General features: G+C 37.8%; 1 protein-coding gene across 5 annotated transcripts in view; it reads right to left on the bottom strand.

Annotated features, from left to right (window-relative positions):
* The window catches only part of LOC130906201 (connector enhancer of kinase suppressor of ras 2-like), a 77680-nt gene extending 53229 nt beyond the window's left edge, over positions 1–24451 (bottom strand). For 3 of the 5 annotated variants that reach the window (XR_009061258.1, XM_057820241.1, XM_057820242.1), the window contains exons 1-5: positions 23898–24451; positions 9352–9515; positions 4511–4713; positions 4319–4424; positions 101–142 (exon numbers count right to left, since the gene is read on the bottom strand). Coding sequence is in view for 4 of the 5 variants with exons in the window: in XM_057820241.1 (XP_057676224.1) it covers positions 101–142; positions 4319–4424; positions 4511–4713; positions 9352–9515; positions 23898–23961 (579 nt within the window). In the remaining variant the exon portion in view is untranslated. The remainder of the gene's footprint in view (positions 1–100; positions 143–4318; positions 4425–4510; positions 4714–9351; positions 9516–23897) is intronic. The other 2 variants (XM_057820243.1, XM_057820244.1) reach the window with 2 other exon arrangements.
* Positions 24452–24657: the final 206 nt, after the last annotated feature.

Raw genomic sequence — 24657 nt, 5'->3', positions numbered from 1 at the left:
CTGCGGTGAAGAAGACAAAGTGTGGTTAGAAAGTCATCAAAAGCAAGTGTGGGATTCTTTTATTTACATTGGAATTTGCGGAATTGACTCTGCCACTCACCACTTGAAGGATTTTGTTCTCCGTTTCATATACAGAGCAATCCTTGGGGAACATAAAGAGAGCGCTGTTACCACAGGAGAATGTGTCCAAATAGGTTATTATAGGCATTTTGGCTGTAGGAGGATATAAGCAGAAAAGCAAGCAGCTTGGCACCTCTAACCTCCAATACGCCCACACAGCCATGCACCAACACAAAACAAATGAATCACCACCAGTGCGGAGGCATTTCTGTATCAATTTCTCACTCATTTCCATGAAGATTCTTTAACTGCAGTTAATCAGCAAACTATTAGGAATGCGATTTGCTAATGAGCTCTCTGTGAAATGCTAGCTAATGACAGTACAGTTGTGTCGCAGGTAAGATGGTCAACTAGGGTGGCCATACATCCTGATTAGAGCTGAAACGAATACTCGAGCAACTCGAGTAACTCGAGTTTAAAAACTGATCCGAGTAATTTTATTCACCTCGAGGAATCGTTTAATTTTGCCAGCTCTAAGCATCACGTTTTGCCCGGACTACTTTTAATGCGGGACAACACGCTGACGTCACGTGCGTTGCTAAAAACTACGCTCCATGTTGCTACGTGGTAGCAGCTAGCGTCTGTAAGCGTGTCATAGATATCACATGTACGTAGAACTAGATGCAAAATGACCGACGCGAAAACAGAAAACAGCCGACATCTTAAAGCAGTACACTTCTCAGTGCTCATAAAAAGGATTAACGTTACTGTCACTCGCTAACGTAACGTTATCCCTGCGGATGGCTAGGTTACTATTCATTATGACTACTGTCGATGCGTGGCTAACTCTTACATACAGGCTTTATTTATGGTAATCTGTGAAAACAGCGCTGTAGAGTGATTAGGGTGTAAAATAAAAACTTAGTAATGCTAACTGTCAATTTGAGCTCAGTAGTCATTGCTGGATAAAACACCAAGTAGCACTGGTGCCTAATGTGCTCCAATCCAGCACAACATTTATTTTATACACTGAGAAAACTCAAAATCCTATCATGACTTACAGTTTAGAATAACTTAAAATTTAACTAAAACTTAGAGCTTGACACAAGTGGAAATTCAATTGAAACACTTTGGAAAAACACCTACTTTTTAAGTGATGTGTGTTATCAAGTGTAATTACATTTTTAGGTGAGAAATATATATATCCGCAATATATATAGTTCTTTGAGTGAAAGCAGTTATTTAGTCTTTTTTTTTTTTTTTTTTTTTTAAGTCACATTTGAGACGCAATTGTTGGCTGTTTTCAACAATGTACAGTACTGTGCAAAAGTTTTAGGCAGGACACCTGCCTAAAACTTTTGCACAGTACTGTATATTTCTATTATATTATGTATATACAGGATATACTGTATGTATATATTTTCCCCAAGTGGAAGCTTCCATGATCCTAATAAATTTAATAATTAAAAAAATATATATACAGTACTGTGCAAAAGTTTTAGGCAGGTGTCCTGCCTAAAACTTTTGCACAGTACTGTACATTGAAAATAAAGTCATTGATTGACTGAAAATGCTTGATTATTAGATGAAATGTCTTGTTTTCTCATCTACATTTATAATTGCTCATTACCTAAAAAAAATGTTTTATCCGATTACTCAATTAATCGATAGAATTTTCAGTCGATTAATCGATTACTAAAATATTTGATAGCTGCAGCCCTAACCCTGATTTACAGTCCCTGACAAAAGTCTTGTCGCTTATCCATTTTGTAGAAACAATTGCTAATAACCTGACTTTTAATTATTCAATTGGTTTCAGAAATGGCTCATATGAAAGCTAAGACCCTCCCAAATGATGTTGAATGCACAAAAATATATTCGTTTCACTGAAAAAAGATTTATCACTAATGAAGACATAAAGGTCAAATTTTGGCAAGACAAAAGTTTTGTCGCCTACACAAAGTAGTGTGAAAATTGAACAAAAAATGTATTTCAAATACAAAAATATGTTACATAACATAAGCGAATTAAGTAGTGGTGCTGTGAGATCCAAATTTAATATTTGGTATGACTTCCATGGGCTTGAAGGACTGCATCCACGCGGCTCGGCAAGGATTCATACAAGTCATCAGGTAACATCACAGAAAGCAGTCTTGCATGCCTCCCAGAGTTCATGAACATTCTTGGGTTTCGTCTTCCATGCTTCCTCTTTCATCCTGTTAATGTCTGGTGACTGGGCTGGCCAGTCCTGGAGGATCTTGATCTTCTTTGTCTTGAGGAACTTTGAGGTAGAGATTGAAGTATGCGATGGAGCACCATCCTGCTGCAGAATTTGTCCCTTTTTATGGTTAGGAATGTAAGAGGCAGCTAAGATTTGTTGATATTTCAGACTCCCAGACCATGATTTTGCCACCACCAAACTTTGTTGAAAGTTTGGTGAAAGTTGAAAGCAACTTTGTTTGCTCGCCTACAATATTTGCGGCGACTGTGGTGTAATTAAATGGAAGATTCATCTGAAAAATCCACCTTTTGCTACAAAACAGTGAAGTTTTGTGGCAAAAGGTCCAGAAATGGGTCCACTCCTGACATGAACATTAACTGAGATGAAAAAAACTGTGAAATGAAATCACAAATCAGAATTTCATCAGAGTACTTTTGTTCAAGTGTTGGGGTAGTCTAGGATGCAGCAGATGTGGATCAGTCCTTGGATATCTCAGATTTTTTTCTCAGGAATTTTTCTCAAATCACTTTTATATTACAATACTTTAGATTGAGTCCTGGGGTGGTCTAGTGTCCCTCAGAAGTGGACCCATTCTTGGTAGCTCCCCATTTTTTTTTTTTTTTTGATAAAGGGACTTGCTCTTCTAAATGATTCTTTAGTAGTTTTTTGAAGACAAAGGTTTGAATTAGAGCTGCAACGATTAATCGATTAACTCGAGTATTCGTTTAGAAAAAAATATTCGAATTAAATTTTGTTGCTTCGAATATTCATTTAATTAAAGTGGCGATCTAAAAGTTTATTTTGAAAGCATTTGTATTTCGTTTTATTGATTAGGGTGGATACACTGCCCTCTGGTCTGCCACATTTCACATGGCTGAATCAACTGCTCCCTGTTAAGACCAACGTAAGCTAAGTTTTTGTTTGAGACCATGTTTTTTAATGCATTGATTCGTAAATTAGTTTATAGATATATTTAGCTGTTTTTTTGTGGGAATATGTGTCTGAACCATTTGTCAAGAGCATTGTAAAAAAAAATGCTAGCATTTTATAGCATTTAAGCAAGTGGACTTTTGCTATGTAAGTTAGCCAATTGTTCTTTTTTAGTACATAGGTCCTCATTTATTTATTTTTTTTATACCGTTTGAGGCTCAGCTCAGGTATTTTAATGTTCCATGTTCCTTATCCGATTACTCGATTATTCGAACTAACTAGTTCATCGATTAATCGACTACTAAAATAATCGATTGCTGCAGCCCTAGTTTGAATCGAACGTTGTATCACATGAACCAATTCACATAAAGTATAAGTCAATACAGATTAAGGGGCCGTTTACATGGTGACTCTCTGAGAATACGAAAAATATCAAATTTGCATTTGCGTCTTCATTTGAACAATGTCGCAATTCCGCATGAAAACGATGTAGTATTCATGCCAGGCCCTAGGGGGCAGTGCAGATTTACAGGGCGACAGAGAATGACGCACTTTGACCCCACCAAGCTCCCTCAGCCCGGAAAAAAATATGCCCTCCCACTCGAAGCAATGTCATTTTTCTTTTGTTCAAAAAGGCACAAAAACTGAAACATTCTACATATTTAATTTAAAAATATTATTAAAACAGTCAATTAAAGCCGACATTCAGCCATATTTGCTGTTTTTAATGTTTAGTAGCACCGCTGCACACGCCATATGTGATGTGTACGAGCGCTGACGTTAACGGCGCGGTCTCACACCGCAGGAGCCTTTGATATGCATGCCGAGGAAGCCCCCCTCAACCCCCCGCAATCGGATTCTTCCACTTTGGAGGCAGGATTCAGAATTTTTCGTCTTCGCCGACACCATATGCACGCGAGGCGAGTCCGCTGCTCAGTCATTGCGTCTTTGTGTCGCAGAGTCGCCATGTAAACTGCCCCTTATGTTGCTTTTATCATTTCGCCCATCAATTAATTAGGTTCATATTCGTGAGAAATGTGGCCCGTTCAACAATCTGTTTGGTCTTATTAATGTCCCGTCCCCAGCAAGGTTACATAGTTGATCTACCTGCTGTACAATTGTTGTAAGCTCGAGACAGAGCTGGATGACATTGTTTCTGGTGACACCGTAATCAGCCACAGATGCAAATGGCGACCTGGAGAAGAAGGAGCACCTGGAATTAATCACGAGATAGTTCCTCATTTCAGGTGACACTCGGGATTTCAGAGTAAACTTCCACGGAACGAATTTCAATCTCACCTGTCCAGCCACGCCAGAAGGCTTTTGGCAGCGGCGATGAGGTCTACCACAGAGGTAAGAAAGTCATTGGGTAGCTTACGGGTGGCTCTGCCGTCGTAATGGCCGCTGCGCCGCCTCCCTGCGATGAAGTTCTGCAGGTTCTTAGCTGACGCGTTAAGCTTATGAGAGAGGGTCTTGAGATTCTCCGTCTCTAGTCCGTAATTCTAGACAAGAGTGAATTGAGTTAAATTAAGACTTTCAAGCATTTTGATCCTATCGCTATTTGTGAAGTCTGGAATACAGTGCGTTTTGAGGCCAACATGTGGCACAGCTGGAGACGCCACACGTGAAGGCAATCCCTACGCCAAAGTGGACCCTTCACCCCGAGGGAGAATGTGGCATCCTTTTGGACGAGGAGAGCATGGCAGGAGGGCCACTAATCATATCTAATACAGCAGTGCCTGGGAGACTTAAAAGTAAATCCTAGTTATGTAAGAAGCTTTGCAGCAGAAGCAAGGCCGGGATGTAGGATGAGGGGATTTTACATTCAGATTGCATCTGCGACCTCACTCCACTAAATCTGCATTCTGCCGGGGCAACGTGAACCCGTCTTCATCTCTCTTGCACCCACTTGAAAACTCTTCATTAGTCTATTGACAACTCAGAGTTTGTTTTTTACGGGACGTCAAAAAACATTCAAACAGAGAATTCTGACTACCAAAATTAGCTTGTATTTTTTTTTGTGAATGAATAAAATGTTAAAAATAACATCCTCAGTGTTTGCTAGTAGGGGTGTGACAATATATCGAAAAGGTGATATATCACAATACTTTGTAGTAGAGATGTCCGATCACGTCATTTTCAAAGTAACGGAATCGGCAAAAAAATATCGGCCATGCCTTTTTAAATTTTTTTTTTTTTTTTTTTTTAATTAAATCGTTTTCTAAATGTATTTACCGTTACAGACATAATATGTTACACTCATCCAGAGCCTTTAGTTCAGGCTTAAGGTACCAATAACGGCGGTAATTAATTTTTAAGAATGTATCACGTTAAATATTTAACGCAACTAATGCATGCGTTGCACGACCCACTCACGCATTGTCGCGCTCAATCTGTAATGGCGCCGTTTTACCCATATAGAGAGATAAAAGGCAATGTAATATGAGTAGAGTGAATTTTGGCAGCCTTTGGAGCCTTTTTTTAGTAGGCTAAAGCCTTACAATCCCTCTCCCTACGATTAGAAATATCATGGAAAGCAATGTGGGGAAGCAAGGTAGTAATTGATCTTTTCTTAACACCTTATGTTAATTCCCAACGCAGAGAAGATATATCAATTGGTAGGACACAAACAGTCATGGGTCCACTTCCCATCATGCATTTGGGTTGAATGGCTGCACTATCATTTACTGAAAGCTCAACAAATACACTAGATGGCAATATTTAGTCACAATATACAAAGTCACAAGTCTTTCTATCCGTGGATCCCTCTCACAGAAAGAATGTTAATAATGTAAATGCCATCTTGAGGATTTATTGTCATAATAAACAAATACAGTACTTATGTACTGTATGTTGAATGTATATTTTCGTCCGAGGTTTATTCATTTTTTTCTTAATGCATTGCCAAAATGTATATGATCGGGAAAAATTATCGGGAATGATTGGAATTTAATCGGGAGCACAAAAAAGCAACCGGATCAGGAAATATCGGGATCGGCAGATACTCAAACTAAAACGATCTGGATCGGATCGGGAGCAAAAAAACATGATCGGAACAACCCTACTTTGTAGCCAAAGGCGGAGTTTGACTTTTGGGGCATGGGGGGCACCACATGCTGATAACCTGGAAACGCAGTGTCAGCCATAAAATTAACTTACAAGAATATTTATAATGGTAAGTTGACGATGAGTTTTTTTTTGTTTCCCATCATTCTTGAAGGGAATTCTAAATGCCAAAATTCTGCAGTTTGTTCTGGTATTTGAGTAGAGTAAAAATCAGCGAAATTTTTTTTTTTTTTGCCCAGCATAAAAAATGCAGGTCTGAAGGGGTTAAGGCATTTACAGGTTACTTCATATACATTTTGAGTCTATCAATTTACGAACATTTTTCAGTCAGTTTCTTTTCAGTAACCCAAAATCAACAGGAAGTGAGTTGTAAATGCCTCAAAATCAAGAGGAAAAGATCTATAAATGGCCGTTTTTTGGGGCATTTACAAATCACTTCCCGTTTCTTTTTAAATCATTTACAGGTCACTTCTTGTTCATTTTAGGTCATTTACAGGTTACTTCTTGTTGATTTTGAGTCACTCCCTGTTACTTTGAGAACATTCCTAAGTCACTTATTTTTTAGTAACCCAAAATCAACAGGAATTGACCCATAAATGCTCCAAAATCCACAGGAAGTGACATGTGAATCCCCCAAAGAGGAAAAGGAAGTGATCGAAAAACAACAGGAAATGACATAAAATGCCCCAAAATGAACTCATTCTTTGGCATTGGCTGCCACTGACGTCCAATAAGTTTGAACTGGGAAAGGTGAACATTCGCTCGTTCTATCGCTGCAACGATTAATCGATTAACTCGAGTAATTCGATTAGAAAAAAGATTCGGATTAAAAATTTTGCTGCTTCGAGTATTCGTTTAATTAAAGTGGCGTTGTAATGTTTTGTTTTGAAAGTGTTTGCATTTAGTTTTATTGATTTGGGTGGATACACTGACCTCTACTGGTAACAGTGAATATGACAACTCATTTCACATGGCTGAGTCCAGCTGCTCCCTGTTCAAACCAACATAAGTTCTTGTTTGAGCTAATGTTTTTAAGTGCATTTGTAATTTAGTTTATAGGTATATTTAGCCGTTTTTTGTGGGATCATGTGTTTGAACCATTTGTTAAGAGCATTGTAAAAAAACATAAATACATTAAAAAAAGCATTTTGTAGCATTTAAACTAGAGGACTTTTGCTATGTTCTCGTTGTTCTTTTGTTGTACTTGGATCCTCATTTATTTATTTTTTTTATACTGTTTGAGGCTCGGCTCAGGTATTTTAATTTTTTATGTTCCTGATCTGATTACTCGATTATTTGAACTAACTAGTTCATCGATTAATCGACTACTAAAATAATCAATAGCTGCAGCCCCAGCACATTTGCGGCCACCCTCCCAGTTCAAACGGATTGGACGTCTACGAGTTAGAAACTTAATCCATTCAAAGCAAAAGGGTGAAAATACAGTGGTATGAAAAAGTATCTGAACCTTTTGGAATTCCTCACATTTCTGCTTAAATCACCATCAAATGTGATCTGATCTTTCTCAAAATCACACAGATGTAAAAACAGTGTCTGCTTTAACTAAAACCATCCCAACATTTATACGGTTTTCATATTTTAATGAAGATAGCATGCAAACAATGACAGAAGACGGAAAAATAAGTAAGTGAACCCTCTGTCTAAGGAGACTTAAAGAGCAAGTGAAACCAATTTTTACCAAACAATTTAAGTCAGGTGTGTGCTCAATCACTGATGAGGTTTAAAGCTGCCCTGCCCACTATAAAACACACACCTGGTAAGAATTGTCTTGATGAGAAGCATTGTCTGGTGTGCATCATGGCTAGGTCAAAAGAGCTATCTGAAGACCTGCGATCAAGGATTGTTGATTTGTATAAAGCTGGGAAAGGAAACAAAACCATCTCAAAAAATCTGGATGCCCATCAATTGAGTCACAGAAATTGTCAACAAATGGAGTACACTGTTGCTTCTCTCCCAAGGAGTGGCCATCCACCAAAGATGATGCCAAGAGTTCAGCGCAGAATACTCAGAGATTTAAAAAAAGAACCCTAAAGTGTCTGCTAAAGACTTCCAGAAATCACTGACACAGTCCAATATCTCTGTGCACACATCAACTATGTATATGTAAAACTACGGCCAAGAATGGTGTTCATGTGAGGACTCCACGGAGGAAGCCACAGCTGTCTAAAAAAAAAAAAATTGTTGCTCGTTTAATGTTCGCAAAAAGGCACTTGGACACTCCACAGAAGTTTTGGCAATATGTTTTGCGGACTGATGTAACCAAAGTTGAATTGTTTGGGAGTAACACACAAAGTCATGTGTGAAAAATGGAACAGCTCACCATCAACACCCCATCCCCACCGTGAAGCATAGTGGAGGGAGCATCATGATTTTGGGCTGTTTTGCTGCCTCAGGGCCTGGACGAATGAATTCAAAAGTTTATCAGGATGTTTTGCAGGAAAAGCTGAGGCTGTCTGTCAGACAGTTGAAGCTAAAAAGAGGATGGATGCTGCAACAAGACATTGATACAAAACACAGAAGTAAATCAACTTCAGAATGGTTTCAGAAGAACAAAATACTGGAGTGGCCAAGTCAAAGTCAGGACTTGAACCCCATTGAGATGCTGTGGCATGACCTAAAGACAGCGATTCATGCCAGAAATCCCAGGAATCTGACTGAACTACAGCAGTTTTGTCGAGAAGAATAGGCCAAGATTAGTCCTGATCAATGTGCCAGACTGATCTGCAGCTACAGGAAGCGTCTGTTTGAAGTGATTGCTGTCAGGGGGGGGGCACAAAATATTAAATGTGATAGTTCGCTTACTTATTTTTCCCCCTTCTGTCATTGTTTGCATACCATCCTCATTAAAATATGAACACCTATACAGTAAATGTTTGGGTGATTTAAGTTAAAGCAGACACTGTTTTTTCATTGATGTGATTTTGACAAAGATCAGATCAAATTTGATGGTGATTTTATGCAGAAACGTGAGGAATTCCAAAAGGTTCAGATACTTTTTTCAAACCACTGTAGCTTGTTTTCCTGTAGAGCTGGTGTTGGAAATTTAAACTCACAAGTGCACACAGCAAGTCCACCGCCTCCAGTATGAGTTCCTGATGGCCGATCCTGGACACTCCCAAGTCTTCCAGCTCTTGGTGGGTGATACGCAGCAGCTGGTCCCCGCCGACTTTCTCCCGCTCAAACGTCTTGATGTACTGCTGCAGGCAGTCGTCCAGTCCTGAGGGAGGCAAACAACTCCAACTCACGCATTTGTCAACAGCGATGGCACATTTTTGCATTCATAAGTTAAGTCCATTGTTCTTCCCTTCCTTTTGTAGTCCTTCACAGAATATTTGAGCACATTATTTTGACTTTGGTTATCATTGGGAAGGCAACAGACTCCCGTTAGTCAACAAACCTGAGGAGCGTTTTTAAACGCGACACTATAAAAAGCACAGAACCAAAGCAAGCCGAGCGTCTGCGCTCGCCTTGTTTTTTTACATCTTTCACTGAGGCAGCAGGTGTTAAATCCTTTGGTGCAGTTGTTGTTAAAATGTGCCGTCTGTCTGCCTCCATGCTTATAAAAGAGTGTTATCTAAGGTAAGGGGACAGAACATCATGAAAGTTAGAAATGTTTTTGTAGAATCCAATGGTCTTTTTTTATGAACGTACTCCTGTGTTTTTCAACAACTGTGTCGCGGCACACAACTGCACCGTGGCATAGTGTCAGGGGTGCCGTAAAAAATCATCCACTTTCACTAAATTGCTCTAAACCAGGCATGTCCAAAGTCCTGCCCGGGGGCCAAATGCGGCCCGTGGTCAAATTTCATCCGGCCCCCAGCCTATGTCATGAAATCAATAACGTCTGGCCCAAACAAAGACTTAATGAATTGGTCAGAAGTACTGCAACCAGCATATGAAGTAGCTTACACACAAAATGCTGCCCCTCATTTACCCACTAAAAGGCAGCAGCACTTTAACCCTTTATTGCCAAATGTATCACATTTGATACAACTAAAATTTCCTGATTTTGAGACTAATTTAGAATTTTGACATTTCTTTTTGGAAAAAAAAAAATGATGGATGCAAGTCAACACATGCATCTGCAGGTTCCATGAGAAAAAAACACATGATTTAGTATGGGTTATAGATATAGAGCGCTTTTTACACATATTCATTTTGACTTTTCTTTTTACAAATTTGAAAAAAAGGTTTCATTAGGACCTTATTTTTCAAATTTAGGGATTCTCTGATAATTGCTTCATGTTGGAGGTATTTAAGGGCTAAGCAACATTACTCCGTGTGACCCATTACTTCAATTTTCTAAAATGGTGACAATCAACAAAAAAAAAGAAAGTTGACTGTGACGGCCGACGCTTCAAGGATAGGTGGAAATTAGACTATTTCTTCACTAAAATAAGCAAAAACTGTGTCTTGCCTCTTTTGCAAAGAGACGTCACTGTTTTTAAAGATTTCAATGTGAGGCGATATTACCTAACAAGACACGCTGACATGTACGGCAAGATTACAGGGAAGATACGCAGCGAGAAATTGAAGCAACTTGAAGCTAGTTTAATTTCACAGCAGTAGTATTTCGCAAGAGCCCAAGAGTCAAAAGAGAACGCCGCAAAGGCTATTTGCGAGATTGTTGAAATTATTCATTAAGAAAAATAATAAAGCAAATGTGACACACTGAATGGCTTGCTAAACTTTGCTTAAATATATTGTTCTACGTAAAGGACGTCAGCCAAGGTCGGCCCCCCACATTTTTACCACGCCAAATCTGGCCCCCTTTGCAAAAAGTTTGGACACCCCTGCTCTAAACCTTTTATGAAAATAAATCCGCAAATGTGCTTTTGCCAAGTGTTTTCTCTGTCCAGTGTTAGGTAGTCATGTAATACTCTTTCTTATCAGCAGATGGCAACAAGTAGCTAATTATAGTGGTACCTCTACATACGAATTTACCGTATTGGCCCGAATACAAGACGACCCTGATTATAAGATGACCCCCTCTTTTTCAAGACTCAAGTTTAAAAAAAGACTTTTTGAACACCAAATTTATTTTTATACAGAAAATAATTACAGTATATCTGAAACAAATGATTATAACAATAAACAGTATTTGAGAGAAAAACGATGTTATTTTGCTTCATTCAAATCTTAATATCTGAACATTTAAATATGTCAACGAAAGTGCAATCACATTCGTAAATGAATGGCTTGTGGTTTTTGAAATGTAAATAAACCAATCTATTGTGATAAAACAACAAAAGTGCAATCACTGCATTACCCAATCAAAGTGAAGTCTAACTGTAACTGTAGTCTTGAAACAAATCTGATTAAGGAAAAACATTGCAATAAAATAATGCAAACTGGTTAAACTTCAGAGTAGCTGAGATCTCTCATGACAGAACATCGCTTCAATGATATCTGGCACCATCTAGCGTTGTGAATGGGTATAATGTCTAGACCGCGAGTGTAAGACGACCCCCACTTTTTCAGTCTTATTTCAATGCAAAAAACACCGTCTTATATTTGGGTCAATACGGTAATTTGTTCCAGGACCTGGTTTGTAAGTTGAAATGGTCAAATTCTAATGTAGTGATTGTGTTTTGCGTGCTGTTCCTGAACGTACCGTGTGACTGACGATAGTAAGAGAGAGGTGCGGAAGAGTTTTTACTTTCTATCTTCATGTTGTTGTTGGTGTCGGCTACGGCGGACAGTAGCAATGTTGTGTTCTGAAACAAATGATTAAAAACGACTTCCTTGCTGATGTTACAACAATAATAATTGTCAACTTAACTTAAAAAGACTGGCGAACGGATGTCAGTAGGGGCTGGACAAAATATCGAAATGGGGATATATCGTGATACTTTGTATCTCAAAAGGTTATCTCGATATGCTCCTGCAAGAATCGAGATATCGTTTGAAAAAGGTGTCAATGTCGATGTAAAAAAAAAAAAACAATTTAAAAAAAAAAAAAAAAAAAAAAAAAAAAAAAAAAGGAACCAACGAGTTGCTACCAAAATCTTCCACCATAATAGTGTCTCAATTAACTGTAAGGCTGCCTTGACGGTGCTCGACACCCAATCCATTTAGATAGGGAAGGTTCGCTCATTCGAAATCAGAGCATTCACAATCATTTTGTCAGATTTTCAGGTTTACATGTCACTTGCTGTTCATTTTAGGGCATTTCCAGGTCATTTCCAGTTGAGTTTGACTCACTGCCTATTCATTTAGGTGATTCCCAGGTCACTCCCTGTTTTGTAACACAAAATAAACAAGGAAATGACCCATAAAATACCCCAAAATCAACAGGGAGTAACTGAAAATTAACAGGTAAATTACCTTAAATGGCCTAAAATTACCTCATTGCCTGGAATTGGCTGCCACTGACAGCTATAGACGTTCAATCCGTTTGAACTGGGAGGGATGGCAGCGAATGAACATTCGTTCATTCGCCACCCTCCCATTTCAAACGGATTGGACGTCTACTAGTGATAAACTCATTCCAATTCACAGTAGAAGCTTGTTTTTCTGTTTATCAGTTGTTTTTCAGAATATCCTAGAATGATTTCCTGACCAATGTATCGATAATCGTTGTCTCGCCATATCGTCAGATCATCGTTATCGTGAGCTTTGTATCACAAACCATATCGTATCATGAGGTACCAAGAGGTTCCCACTGATGATAGATGAAGGACCATCGAGATCACAGACATAATCCGGCCGTATTGTCGAGTAGACATGTGTCGATTACCGGTTTCAAGGTATACCATGGTATGAAAATGTCAAGGTTTCAAAATCGCAAAAAATTTCCATCACACCGTCCCTACGTTATTAGCTATTTTTTATGTCCCAAAAATGCAGGGAGAAATCCCTTGCTTGCAGCTGCAAGGCCCAACCGTCCCCCACCGGTTGTTGCTCGGTGTCAGTGAGTCAGCTGTGCTACACGATGGCTGGAGGAGGGGAAACTCCTGAACTTTTTCCCCCATCGAAGAAAACGTCGCTGGTATCGGAATATTTCGGCTACAGAAAAGCTACAGACGGCCGCGGCTTAGAGGAGAAGGGCCAACCGACATGTAAAACATGTTTGCGAAAGTTAGCTGCCGAGGAAGCAATACCTCCAATATGATTTTGCATTTATACTAGGGCTGTCAAACGATTAAAAATTTTAATCAGAGCTTAAAAATTAATTAATCGTAATTAATCGCAATTCAAAGCATCTATAAAATATGCCATATTTTTCTGTAAATTATTGTTGGAATGGAACTGATAAGACACAAGAGTGATATATACATTCAACATACTGTACATACAGTAAGTACTGTATTTGTTTAGTATAACAATAAATCAACAAGATGGCATTAACATTATTAACATTCTGTTAAAGCGATGCATGTATAGAAAGACTTGTAGTTCTTAAAAGACAAATGTTAGAACAAGTTATAGAAATTTTATTCAAACCCTTGTTGATGTTTTCGTTTCAATAAAATTTGTAAAATTTTCAAACAAAAAATAAACTAGTAGTTCACCATTGTCGATGTCAATAATTACACAATGCTCATGGTGCTGAAACCCATAAAATCAGTCACACCCAAGCGCCAGAAGAGGGCATGACACTGTGCTGTCATTTTAATCTGTTTGAGCGGGGCATGTGCGTTAAATGCGTCAAATATTTTAACGTGATTAATTTAAAAAATTAATTACTTAATTAGTTAACGCGATAATTTTGACAGCCCTAATTTATACAAAATTAGAGGTCAGTAAACACTGTCATGAACGTTTCCCACCAGCTACAAGAGTTAACTCCGGCGTGTTTAGTGTGTCTAGCGGTGGTAAAAAATGGTGTTTTACTCTCTCTGGCAGCTGTCTGTGTTGAGAAAGAGTGTGTGTCTAAAGTAAATATGATACTAGTCATACACACATGCTTTTTATGGAAAACATTTCAATTAATTTTGTTCTGACTGTAATAATTTTGAGCTGTGGCTGTGGGTTTAGGCTCACCTAAAGGACTGCATTTATTTTATTTAGATTTTTTTTTTTTTTACTTTATATTCTTATATACTTCATATATATATATATATATATATATATATTACTTTTGTATTCTCTAATTAATAATAATAATAATAATATAATAAGTATATAATAATAAATTAAAATAATTTTCTAATATGTTTTGAAAAATGAAAATCCTGTTCAATGGATATTGTTTTGTTTTTTTTTAAAACCCAGATATCTCAATGTAACAAATTTTAGAGCTGTAATTGCCATACTGTGATAGTGTGAAATCGTGATATTTTGGCTTAAGGTTATCATACCGTCAGAATATCATACCGGCACACGCCTATTGACGAGCCAGTTCAATGACGAACCACCCGCACTAACCTTCTTGGGACCCATGTTGATTTCTCTCACAAGAAAATCCGCTGTGCATCTACAGTATCTATTATATTAACACATATATGTTAATAAATTGTATATGTTAATAAATTTTTAAGCACTTCAAATAACTTCGAATGTAATAATATATTAAGTTTTAAACATGTTACTGTCCCGCTGAATTATTTTTAAACAAGAATAAAAAAACAAATATGGTTTTATTAAATGATTCATTGAGTGAGTCCACTCAAATCCGCTCTAGCTTCACACTTTGTCACACCCCTCCTATTTATAGGATTTAATTCATATTGTGTTACATCTTACAAAACAAATGATCAAGTGAATACTTGAAGACACTCTTCCGTGAGGCAAAAAAAAACATCTTGTTTGACAGCAGCCCTCTATGGATAGTGTGCTGATTCAACTAAATAATCTCTGACATCACTTTCTTTTCCATTTTATGAGATGGTCATCTTATCAGCCACGAGTAGAGGAAATTAAAAGGCGCCTTATGGCGTACCCGTTATAAACTGTTGGTAGGGCATCGGGGATCATGTACTACATAAAGCAAGTTATGGATGTAGGCCATCATTGATCACTAGTAATGAGCAAGGATAAGAGAGAACTGAAAGAAATACAGTACTGTATTTTTCGTGTAATTTCGTTCTATCACTAAAACACTTTAAAAAATGCCTGTCAGACACTTTTAATTGATACAGACTTCCAAGAAGAAGTCAAAGTTGGATTTGGTTTGTCTTCGTCTAATGAGAAGCACTCCTTTAAAGCGGCTTTGTCACAGCTGGGAAGAACGCGTCTTGTGCACACAAAGCGCAACGGTTGGGGGGTGGTGAGTGGGATTGTGGGAAGGTCACAGGGCGCCCCTGTTTGGCCTCCAGTGACATCACAGACCCTTATGCTAATAATGGAGGCGCTGAATAGCAAGCGCAAAATGCAGCCAGGATTCAGAAGCTGGGACAAGACTAAAGGCCCCTTACCACCTCCACCCCCATCCCCCTCACTTTACATCACCATTACTGGGCCCGGGGCACTGGAAGCGTCACTGCTCCACTTGTCACATGTGGGAAACTTAACATTCTCTCCCCCCTTCATTTCTATACACATCATGTTGTCTTAAACCGCTGCTGCTGTAGTCTCCTCATAATCTCTTGTACCACAACATCTGACTACATGTGTGTGTATTTTAAACCGAGCCGACACACAAGCAAAAGCATCTGTTTGTTCTGTTAATATTGTGCGATCCCGATAGCTGTAACACAACAGAGGCTGAAAAAATATAATCCCTCATCTTTCATTTCCTCATCTCAAGGGTGCGTGTGTGTGCGCGCCATGATAGGTATACAGTATATCATTTGAAGCACGCCTGAGGCTGTGTGGTCAAACACGTGAGCACGTGACACAGCAAATCGACAGAACTCACACAGTGGACACATTCGACATCGTGGGACAAATATTTGTAGAAAAACTATGCAAAATCCAAATTTAAAGCACTCTGTGACACGAAAAAGTATGTTTATCTCATGATTAGGGCTGCAGCTATCGATTATTTTAGTTGTCGATTAATCGATGAACTAGTTAGTTCGAATAATTGAGTAATCGGATAAGGAACATGAAAAATTAAAATACCTGAGCTGAGCCTCAAACGGTATAAGAAAAAAAAAATTTTTAAACATTAATAAATAAATATGGATCGATGTACAACAAAACAACAATTGGCTAACTTACATAGCAAAAGTCTGCTAGCTTAAATGCTGTAAAACGCTACCTTTTTTTTTTTTTTACAATGCTCTTAACAAATGGTTCACATATTCCCACATAATAAGGCTAAATATACCTATAAACTAAATTATGAATGCATTAAAAAAACATTAGCGCAAACAAAATCTTGGCTTATGTTGGTCTTAACATGGAGCAGCTGGATTCAGCCATGTGAAATGAGGCAGACTAGAGGGCTGTGTATCCACCCAAATCAATAAAACAATGCAAACACTTTCAAAATAAACCATTACAACGCCACTTTAAACAAATACTCGAGGCAGCAAAAGTTCATTCAAATCCTTTTTTCTAATCGAACACTCGAGTTAATCGATTAATTGTTGCAGCACTACTCATAATACACGAAGTATTTTATGCTCCTGAATGAAATGGGCCGCTTGGATGTGTGTGGAAGCGATCGCTATATTTTAGGGGTGTAATGCTACACAAAAATCTCGGTTTGGTACGTACCTCGGTTTTGAGGTCACGGTTCGGTTCATTTTCGGTACAGTAAGAAAACAAAATGCAAAATATAAATGTGCTAGGTGTTTATTACACACTTTTGTGCTTTCAACAATTGTAACATTAGCCTATACAAAGCTAGAATTCAGCTCAAAAATAGAAAATACAATATTCAGAACTGTAGATATTTTGAAAAACAAAATAAAAATAAATAACATTGGCTAAGACTTTCTTTAAAAAATATCTGATGTGCAAAATTGAACAGTTGCAACACTGAACAGTTTCAAGTTTCTCATATTAACTTTATGACCATAGCCTCGAAAAGTAAGGGTTATTAGGGCTGTCAAACGATTAAAATTTTGAATTGAGTTAATCACAGCTTTAAAATTAATTAATCGTAATTAATTGCAATTCAAACCATCTCTAAAATATGCCACATTTTTCTGTAAATTACTTTTGGAATGGAGAGATAAGACAAGATGGACATATACATTCAACATACTGTACATAAGTACTGTATTTGTTGATTATAACAATAAATCCACAAGATTTTCTTTTTCTCTGCAAAAACAAACACCAACAGAGCCTTAGAACAGTAACAAAAACAGTATTACTTATAATATGTGCAAAATGTGTGTAGTGTACACATAAATGTGGCCCTCTTCCCTACTCATCCTCTATTACCACCTAAAAAATATGACCAGAATTAAGGGGCTTCTGACTCAACAAGACATGGAAAAACTTATGCATGCATTCATTTTCAGCAGATTGGACTATTGCGACGGTATATTTACGTGTCTTGATAAAAAAAACAGTCAGGAAGCTGCAGCTAGTACAGAATGCTACAGCCAGAGTCCTCACAAATACAAGGAAGCTGGACCACATTACACCGGTTTTGAAATCGCTACACTGGCTTCCAGTGAGTCAAAGGATAGACTATAAAATACTACTGCTCGTCTACAAAACACTTAATGGCCTTGGACCAAAATACATGCTTGATTTGTTAGATTCCTATGAGACATCTAGACCCCTAAGGTCGTCTGGAACCGGTCTTCTGCATGTTCCAAGAACAAGAACCAAGCAGGGTGAGGCAGCATTTAGTTATTATGCTCCTCACCTCTGGAACAAGTTACCTGAACGTCTGAAGTATGCTCAAACTGTTAGCTATTTTAAATCAGGGCTAAAAACACTTTTGTTTAGCACTGCATATCCATAACTGTTTATATATTTCAATCTACTTGCTTTCTATTCCTCTTGTGCTTATCTCCATTGCTGATTTCAATTATTATTAGTAGTAGTAGTTTTTGTTTTATTTTTATTTATTTATTTTTATTCTATTTGTTATTAAATGCGATTTTTATGTATAATTTTATTTCCGATTTTGATTGTCTTGGTTTTTACATTGTATTGATTTAACCGTGATTTTTATGATCTTCATGTGATGTAAAGCACTTTGAATTGCCTTGTGTTGAATTGTGCTATATATTTGCCTTGCCTTGCCTTGCCTCTAGCCAGTCGCTAAGGCAAACCAACTTATTTACATTTTCTGAGAGTTGTTCCTTCTTTTTTTTTTTTTTTTAAATTCCCCACCCACAGGGCCAACCTGCTTTTCTTCCGTGTTTACATTTAACCATTACCCACGCTGCTCACTGCACTTCTGAGTGGTGCGACGGGCCTGGCCGTTTAATTGTTATCTTTTTTGAGACTGTCAGTCACCTGATCGTCGCGTCCACAGCTGGCTGCCTCCCTTCCCAACGTGACGTACTCTGATTGACGCCGGACGGGCAGACGACGTCACCGCCGTTGATGGACCACCCGAGGAAGGGTGCCAACTTTAAAAACTAGCCGCTCTCTGTCATGTATCCATTGTACAGCGCTTTGTTTACATTTGCGGCAATAACGACACTTGCTTTACGGCAGCTAAGCCGACACAAGGTAGTACTACTAGGCATACCCACACAATTTCTCTAGAAATGGTATTTTCTGGTCAATTTTGGTTTTATTAGAGCTGCAACGATTAATCGATGAACTCGAGTAATTCGATTAGGAAAAAAAGCTTCAAATCAAATTTTGCTCCTTCGAGGATTCGTTTAATTAGTGACGTTGTAATGGTTTGTTTTGAAAGTGTTTGCATTTAGGTTTATTCATTTGGGTTGATACACTGCACTCTAGTGGCAACAGGGAATATTACATAACTCATCTAACATGGCAGAATCAAGCTGCTCCCTGTTAAGATCAACATAGCGTTGTAAGTTTTTGGAATGGAATGGAATTTTATTGTCATCATCATCGGTATCATTGACAATTACAAAATGTGATATGATTTGCCCGAAGGAACCGAAGAAGAAGACAAAGGCGGACGAGATGAAGGATATGCTTATCAGTTTCCCGTCCCCCATGTTTGTTTGTTTATGCAGCCGTAATTTAGTTTAGAGCTATTTATAGCAGTTTTCTGTGAGAATATGTGTTAGAAAGATTTGTTAAGAGCATTGCTTTAAAAAAAAAAAAAAAAAAAGCATTTTATAGCATTTAACTTAGCAAACTTTTGAAAGTTGTTCTTTTGTTGTACTTCGATCCTCATTTTTTTTTTTTTTTTTTTTTTTTTTATACCGTTATACCGTTTCGTGAAACGAAAGTGCAATTGCGCATAGTTTGACAAAACCCAGGAATTTTATTTTGTATTCGCATTTAATGGTTTTTTTGAAAGTGCAATCTCAGCAAGCCTTTGTTTTGCATCTCCTAAAATTTATTCTGCAACACATTAAATGTTCCTAATCAGATTACTCGATTATTCGAACCCAGATAGCAGAACGACGTTGAAAAGATGTTGGATCAACATCCCGATGTCGATCTTATATCATTGAATCAACGTCACTTTTGCATCCTCAATGAATGTTGTTTCAACGTTGAAATCCTTATAAAACCTAAACGTCATTTTGATTATTAATAATATTGGAGCAACGCTGAATCAACGTTATGTTTTCGACTAAAACGCCCGCTCATCCATAATTTATTGACTTTTCAATCATATTTCCCGGTCAATCATAAATCAACTATTAGTCAACATTAGTTCCTCAATTATAAAACAATGTTAACCCAACCATTGCCTGACGTACCATAGAACAACGTTGTTTCAACGTCACTTGACATCGAAAATTTCGATGTCAACCGTCCTGATGATTTTGATGGAAAATCAATGTTTATTCAATGTCGGTCTGCTATCTGGAAACTAGGGCTGAAGCTATCCCTTATTTTAGTAGTCAACTAATCGATGAATTAGTTGGTTCGAATAATCGAGTAATCAGATGAGGAACAGGAAAAATCAAAATACCTGAGCAGAGCCTCAAGCGGTCTAAAAAAATAAATAAGGATCCATGTACAACAAAAGAACAATTGGCTTACTGACATAGCAAAAGTCCGCTAGCTTAAATGCTATAAAACGATAATGTTTTTTTTTCTTAACAATGCTCTCAGCAAATGGTTCAGACACATATTCCCACAAAAAATGGATATACTCATAAAGTATAAAAAAAATATATAAAATATATGCATAATATATATATATTAAAAAAAACATAAAAGTAACATAGAAATTTAAAACACCTGAGCTGAGCCTTAAACGGTATAAAAATAAATAAATAAGTGCACTGGCGCCACCAAGGGGTGGCCTTGGGTGGCCGTGGCCACCCCTATGAATTGGTCGGCCACCCCACTGGCCACCCCGCATGCCAGTATATCGTTAGATTGTTGTAGCATCAGTTATGCATTTCATCCCAAATGAATGCATTTATTTTGTTTTGTTAAATGCAGGGCTTTCAAATTTATCGCGTTAACGGGCGGTAATTAATTTTTTAAATTAATCACGTGAAAATATTTATCGCAATTAACGCATTCGCGGTACGACTTACTCGCGCATTGCCGCAAACAGCCTACAATGGCGCCGTTTTACTAATATACAGAGATAAGAGGCAGTGTCAAGTGAGTGGAGTAGATACAAGCATTCGTTGAGACCGAGCTTTTTATTGGTATAAGCGTTGTCATCTCTCCCACAGCAACTATAAATATTGTGGGAAGCAACGTGGGGAAGAATGACAGGAGTTGATATTTTCTTAACACCCTGTAGTGTACCCAACGCAGAGAAGATATAGCATCTACAGCCACCAAACACAGTCATGGTTGCACCACTTCCCATCATGCTTTTGGGCAGAACAGTTAAGTCGCTACAATATAAATTACTGAAAGCTCAACAAATTCACTAGATGGCAATATTTAGTCACAATATAAAAACTCACATTTATCCTTTAAGCATTACAAGTCTTTCTATCCGTGGGTCCCTTTCACAGGAAGAATGTTAATAATGTTAATGCCATCTTGTGGATTTATTGTTATAATAAACAAATACAGTACTTATGTACAGTATGTTGAATGTATATATCAGTCTTATTTTTCCATTCCAACAATAATTTACATAAAAATATGGCATATTTTAGAGATGGTTTGAATTGCGATTATTTACGATTTATTAATTTTTAAACTGTGATTAACTTAAAAATTTCAATCGTTTGACAGCCCTAGTTAAATGTACACCTTATGCCTAATATATACATAACACGATAAAACAGAATTGTTGTGAACTCAAAATGTTGACTGGACAGTTATGGACTATGCACATTAAATCATTAGTAACATCAAATATTACACAATACACCAAAGTATATCAGTAGCCGTGTCCTTTCTGATAGTTTTCCCCTGACCTTTTTACTCCAATAATATCATGAAAACCTGAAATTATGGCTTTTAGTTTTGGCCACCCCAAGATTTTAAGTGGCCCCATCTGGCCACCCCTATGAAAAATTTCTGGAGGCGCCACTGAATAAATTAGGATCTTAGTACAACAAAATGAGGATCTAAGTAAAACAGAAGAACAATTGGCTAACTTACATAGCAAAAGTCCACTAGCTTAAATGCTATAAAATGCTAACGTGTATTTTTTTTTAATTATTTTTTTTATACAATGCTCATAACAAATTGTTCAAACACACATTCCAACAAAAACGGCTAAATATACCAATAACTAAATTACGAATGCATTAAAAAAAACAACGCAAACAAAAAACTTGGCCTGCTGTTGGTCTTAACATGGAGAAGCTGGATTCAGCCATGTGAAACGACTAGAGGGCAGTGTATCCACCCAAATCAATAAAGCTAAGTGCAAACACTTTCAATATAAACCATTACAACGCCACTTTAATTAAAAGAATACTCGAAGCAGCAAAATTCAATTCCAATCTTTCTTTCTAATCGAATCCTCGAATTAGAGCTGAAACAAATACTCGAGCAACTTGAGTAACTCGAGTTTAAAAACTGATCCAAGTAATTTTATCCACATCGCGGAATCATTTAATTTTGCCAGCTCTAAGCATCACGTTCTCCCGGACTACTTTTAATGCGGGACAACGCGCTGACGTCACGTGCGTAGAGGAAGAAGCAATACAAAAAAAATTTTTTTTTAAACCTTTACTGCAGCCGACAGCCGCTACGAACTACACCGGCGTTGCTAAAAAACTACACCCGCATGACGCTACTGTGGTAGCAGGTAGTGTCCGACGCGTCTCATAGATATCGCATGCATTAAGAACTAGATGTGAAATGACGGACTCGGCCGCGTTTGGGCAGCGTTTAGTAAACAGCCGCCATCTTTAAGCAGTAGACTTCTCAGCGCTAATAAATATAACGTTACTGTCACTCGCTCACGTAACATTAGCCCTTCGGAGGGCTAGGTTTCTATTGATTATGACCACTGTCCATGCGTGGCTAAAATGTCTTACATACAGGCTTTATTCAATCTGTAAAAACACAGCGCCGTAGAGTGATGAGGGGTAAAATTAAAACAGAATAAAGCAAACGGTCAGTTTTAGCTCAGTAGTCATTAAAAACACCAAGTAGAACTGGTCCCTGATGTGCTCCAAAACAGCAGGTATTATACATTTATTTTGAACACTGCAAAAACTCAAAATCCTATCAGTACTTACAGTTTGGACTAAATTAAAACTTAACTAGAACTTAAAAATAGCTTGACACAAATGGAAATTCACTTGAAACACGTGGGAAAAACACATAGCTTTCAAAGTGATGTGTGTTATCAAGCGTAATTACATTTTAGGTAACAAATATGTTTGTTTTTTTAATAAGATCTAGAAGTTTTTTGAGTGAAAGCAGTGAATTTTTTTTTCTAGTCACATCTGAAATGCAATTGTTGGCTGTTTTCAACAATGTACATCAGAAATAAAGACATTGATGGACTGAAAATGGTTCAATATTGGATTAAATATCTTTTTTTCCTCATGTATATTTACTGTATAATTGCTCTATACCTAAAAAAATAAAAATAAAAAAAATAAAAAATAAATGTGTTATCCGATTACTCGATAGAATTTTCATTCGATTACTCGATTACTAAAATATTCGATAGCTACAGCCCTACCTCGAAATAATCGATTACTTAATCGATAGCTGCAAAAGTAACCCTTTAGCTATTAAAAATGTTTTAATAATAGAATTTCATAGTAAAAGTTTTGTTTTTTTTTAACAACAGAATATCGTCACTTCCCTATTAAGGGTTAATGTGTAGGACACTATGATAAATACAAACGCCGTAATCTGGGATTTATTAGTAAATGTGTTGCCTATGTCAGTATTATCAATTGAGGGTTAATTCTCAGAGTGCAAAAGTAAAAAGATTTCCCCCTCTGGGTCTCTTCCTTGTGAGACACCGGTAACAAAAGGATACAATAGGGGTTTGTTTACATCATTAAGAGACACTTGTATAGGATTTGTCTGCCTGAGAACAGCTAAATAAAAGGTCTATTGCTTCCCACTGTGGGAAAAAAATCGATGAGACGGTCAAATGCTGTAATTAAAAGCTGAGGCTCATCAGGTGTTTGCTGTCTTTTGTGCACAAGACACGTTCGATCGATGATGGAAGGAAAGGAAATCCTACCTTTCATCCAGTCCACCACTTGACTGGAGCTCCACTTGCTGACGGGCTCCATGACAAGAGCCATGGACAAGTTTGTCTTGTCCACGCTTGACAAAAGAAGAGACCAACAAAAACCGAAAAACAGCAAATCACCAACGCCGCTAGCAAAAAAAAAAGCAACCCAAAACAGGTATACAAAGCACAATTAAAGGGGCTGTGCTTTGTTCTGCGGCGTGTGGGTGATTTTTCAAGAAAAAAACAAGAGGTAGCTCCTCATTGTGGCTTGTAGACCACACTTGGGCACATTCCTGTGCTGCTGGCTGCCGTCAAAGAGCTCGTTTACTTGTCATGCGTGTCAGGCTTCGTGGACGGCTGCTACACGACCTCGCTTCTTCTTCCAGAAGTAGCGGCAGCATCGGGATGAGGAGAAGGAGAAGCCAATGGCTACTTCGTGTAGGACCCCCGAGAGCAAAGGAAGCCTCCAGCGAGCATCCTCCCTCACAATGCAAGGACACGGAGGAGCGCGCAAAGTGCGTGGGTATGAGGGCTGATTCATGCCGCCAAGCTGTGGGAAGGGGGCAGTACGAGGAGGGGCTTCCCAGAGGTGGAACAGAAATTTCACACAGCAGGCAAGATCTTGGACATCTAGGAATATACTAACGATCATAGATTTTAATTCGACTTTTACTGACACGCCTCACAGCTCTTTATAAGCAAAGATAATTTTAAAAAAAATATTTTTTCCATTTTAAAAAAAAAAACTTCAAATGTAAACACTGGA

The sequence above is a fragment of the Corythoichthys intestinalis genome, chromosome 18 (genome assembly GCF_030265065.1).
Source record: "Corythoichthys intestinalis isolate RoL2023-P3 chromosome 18, ASM3026506v1, whole genome shotgun sequence".
NCBI lineage: Eukaryota > Metazoa > Chordata > Actinopteri > Syngnathiformes > Syngnathidae > Corythoichthys > Corythoichthys intestinalis.
This window is presented reverse-complemented; position numbering and strand designations above follow the sequence as displayed.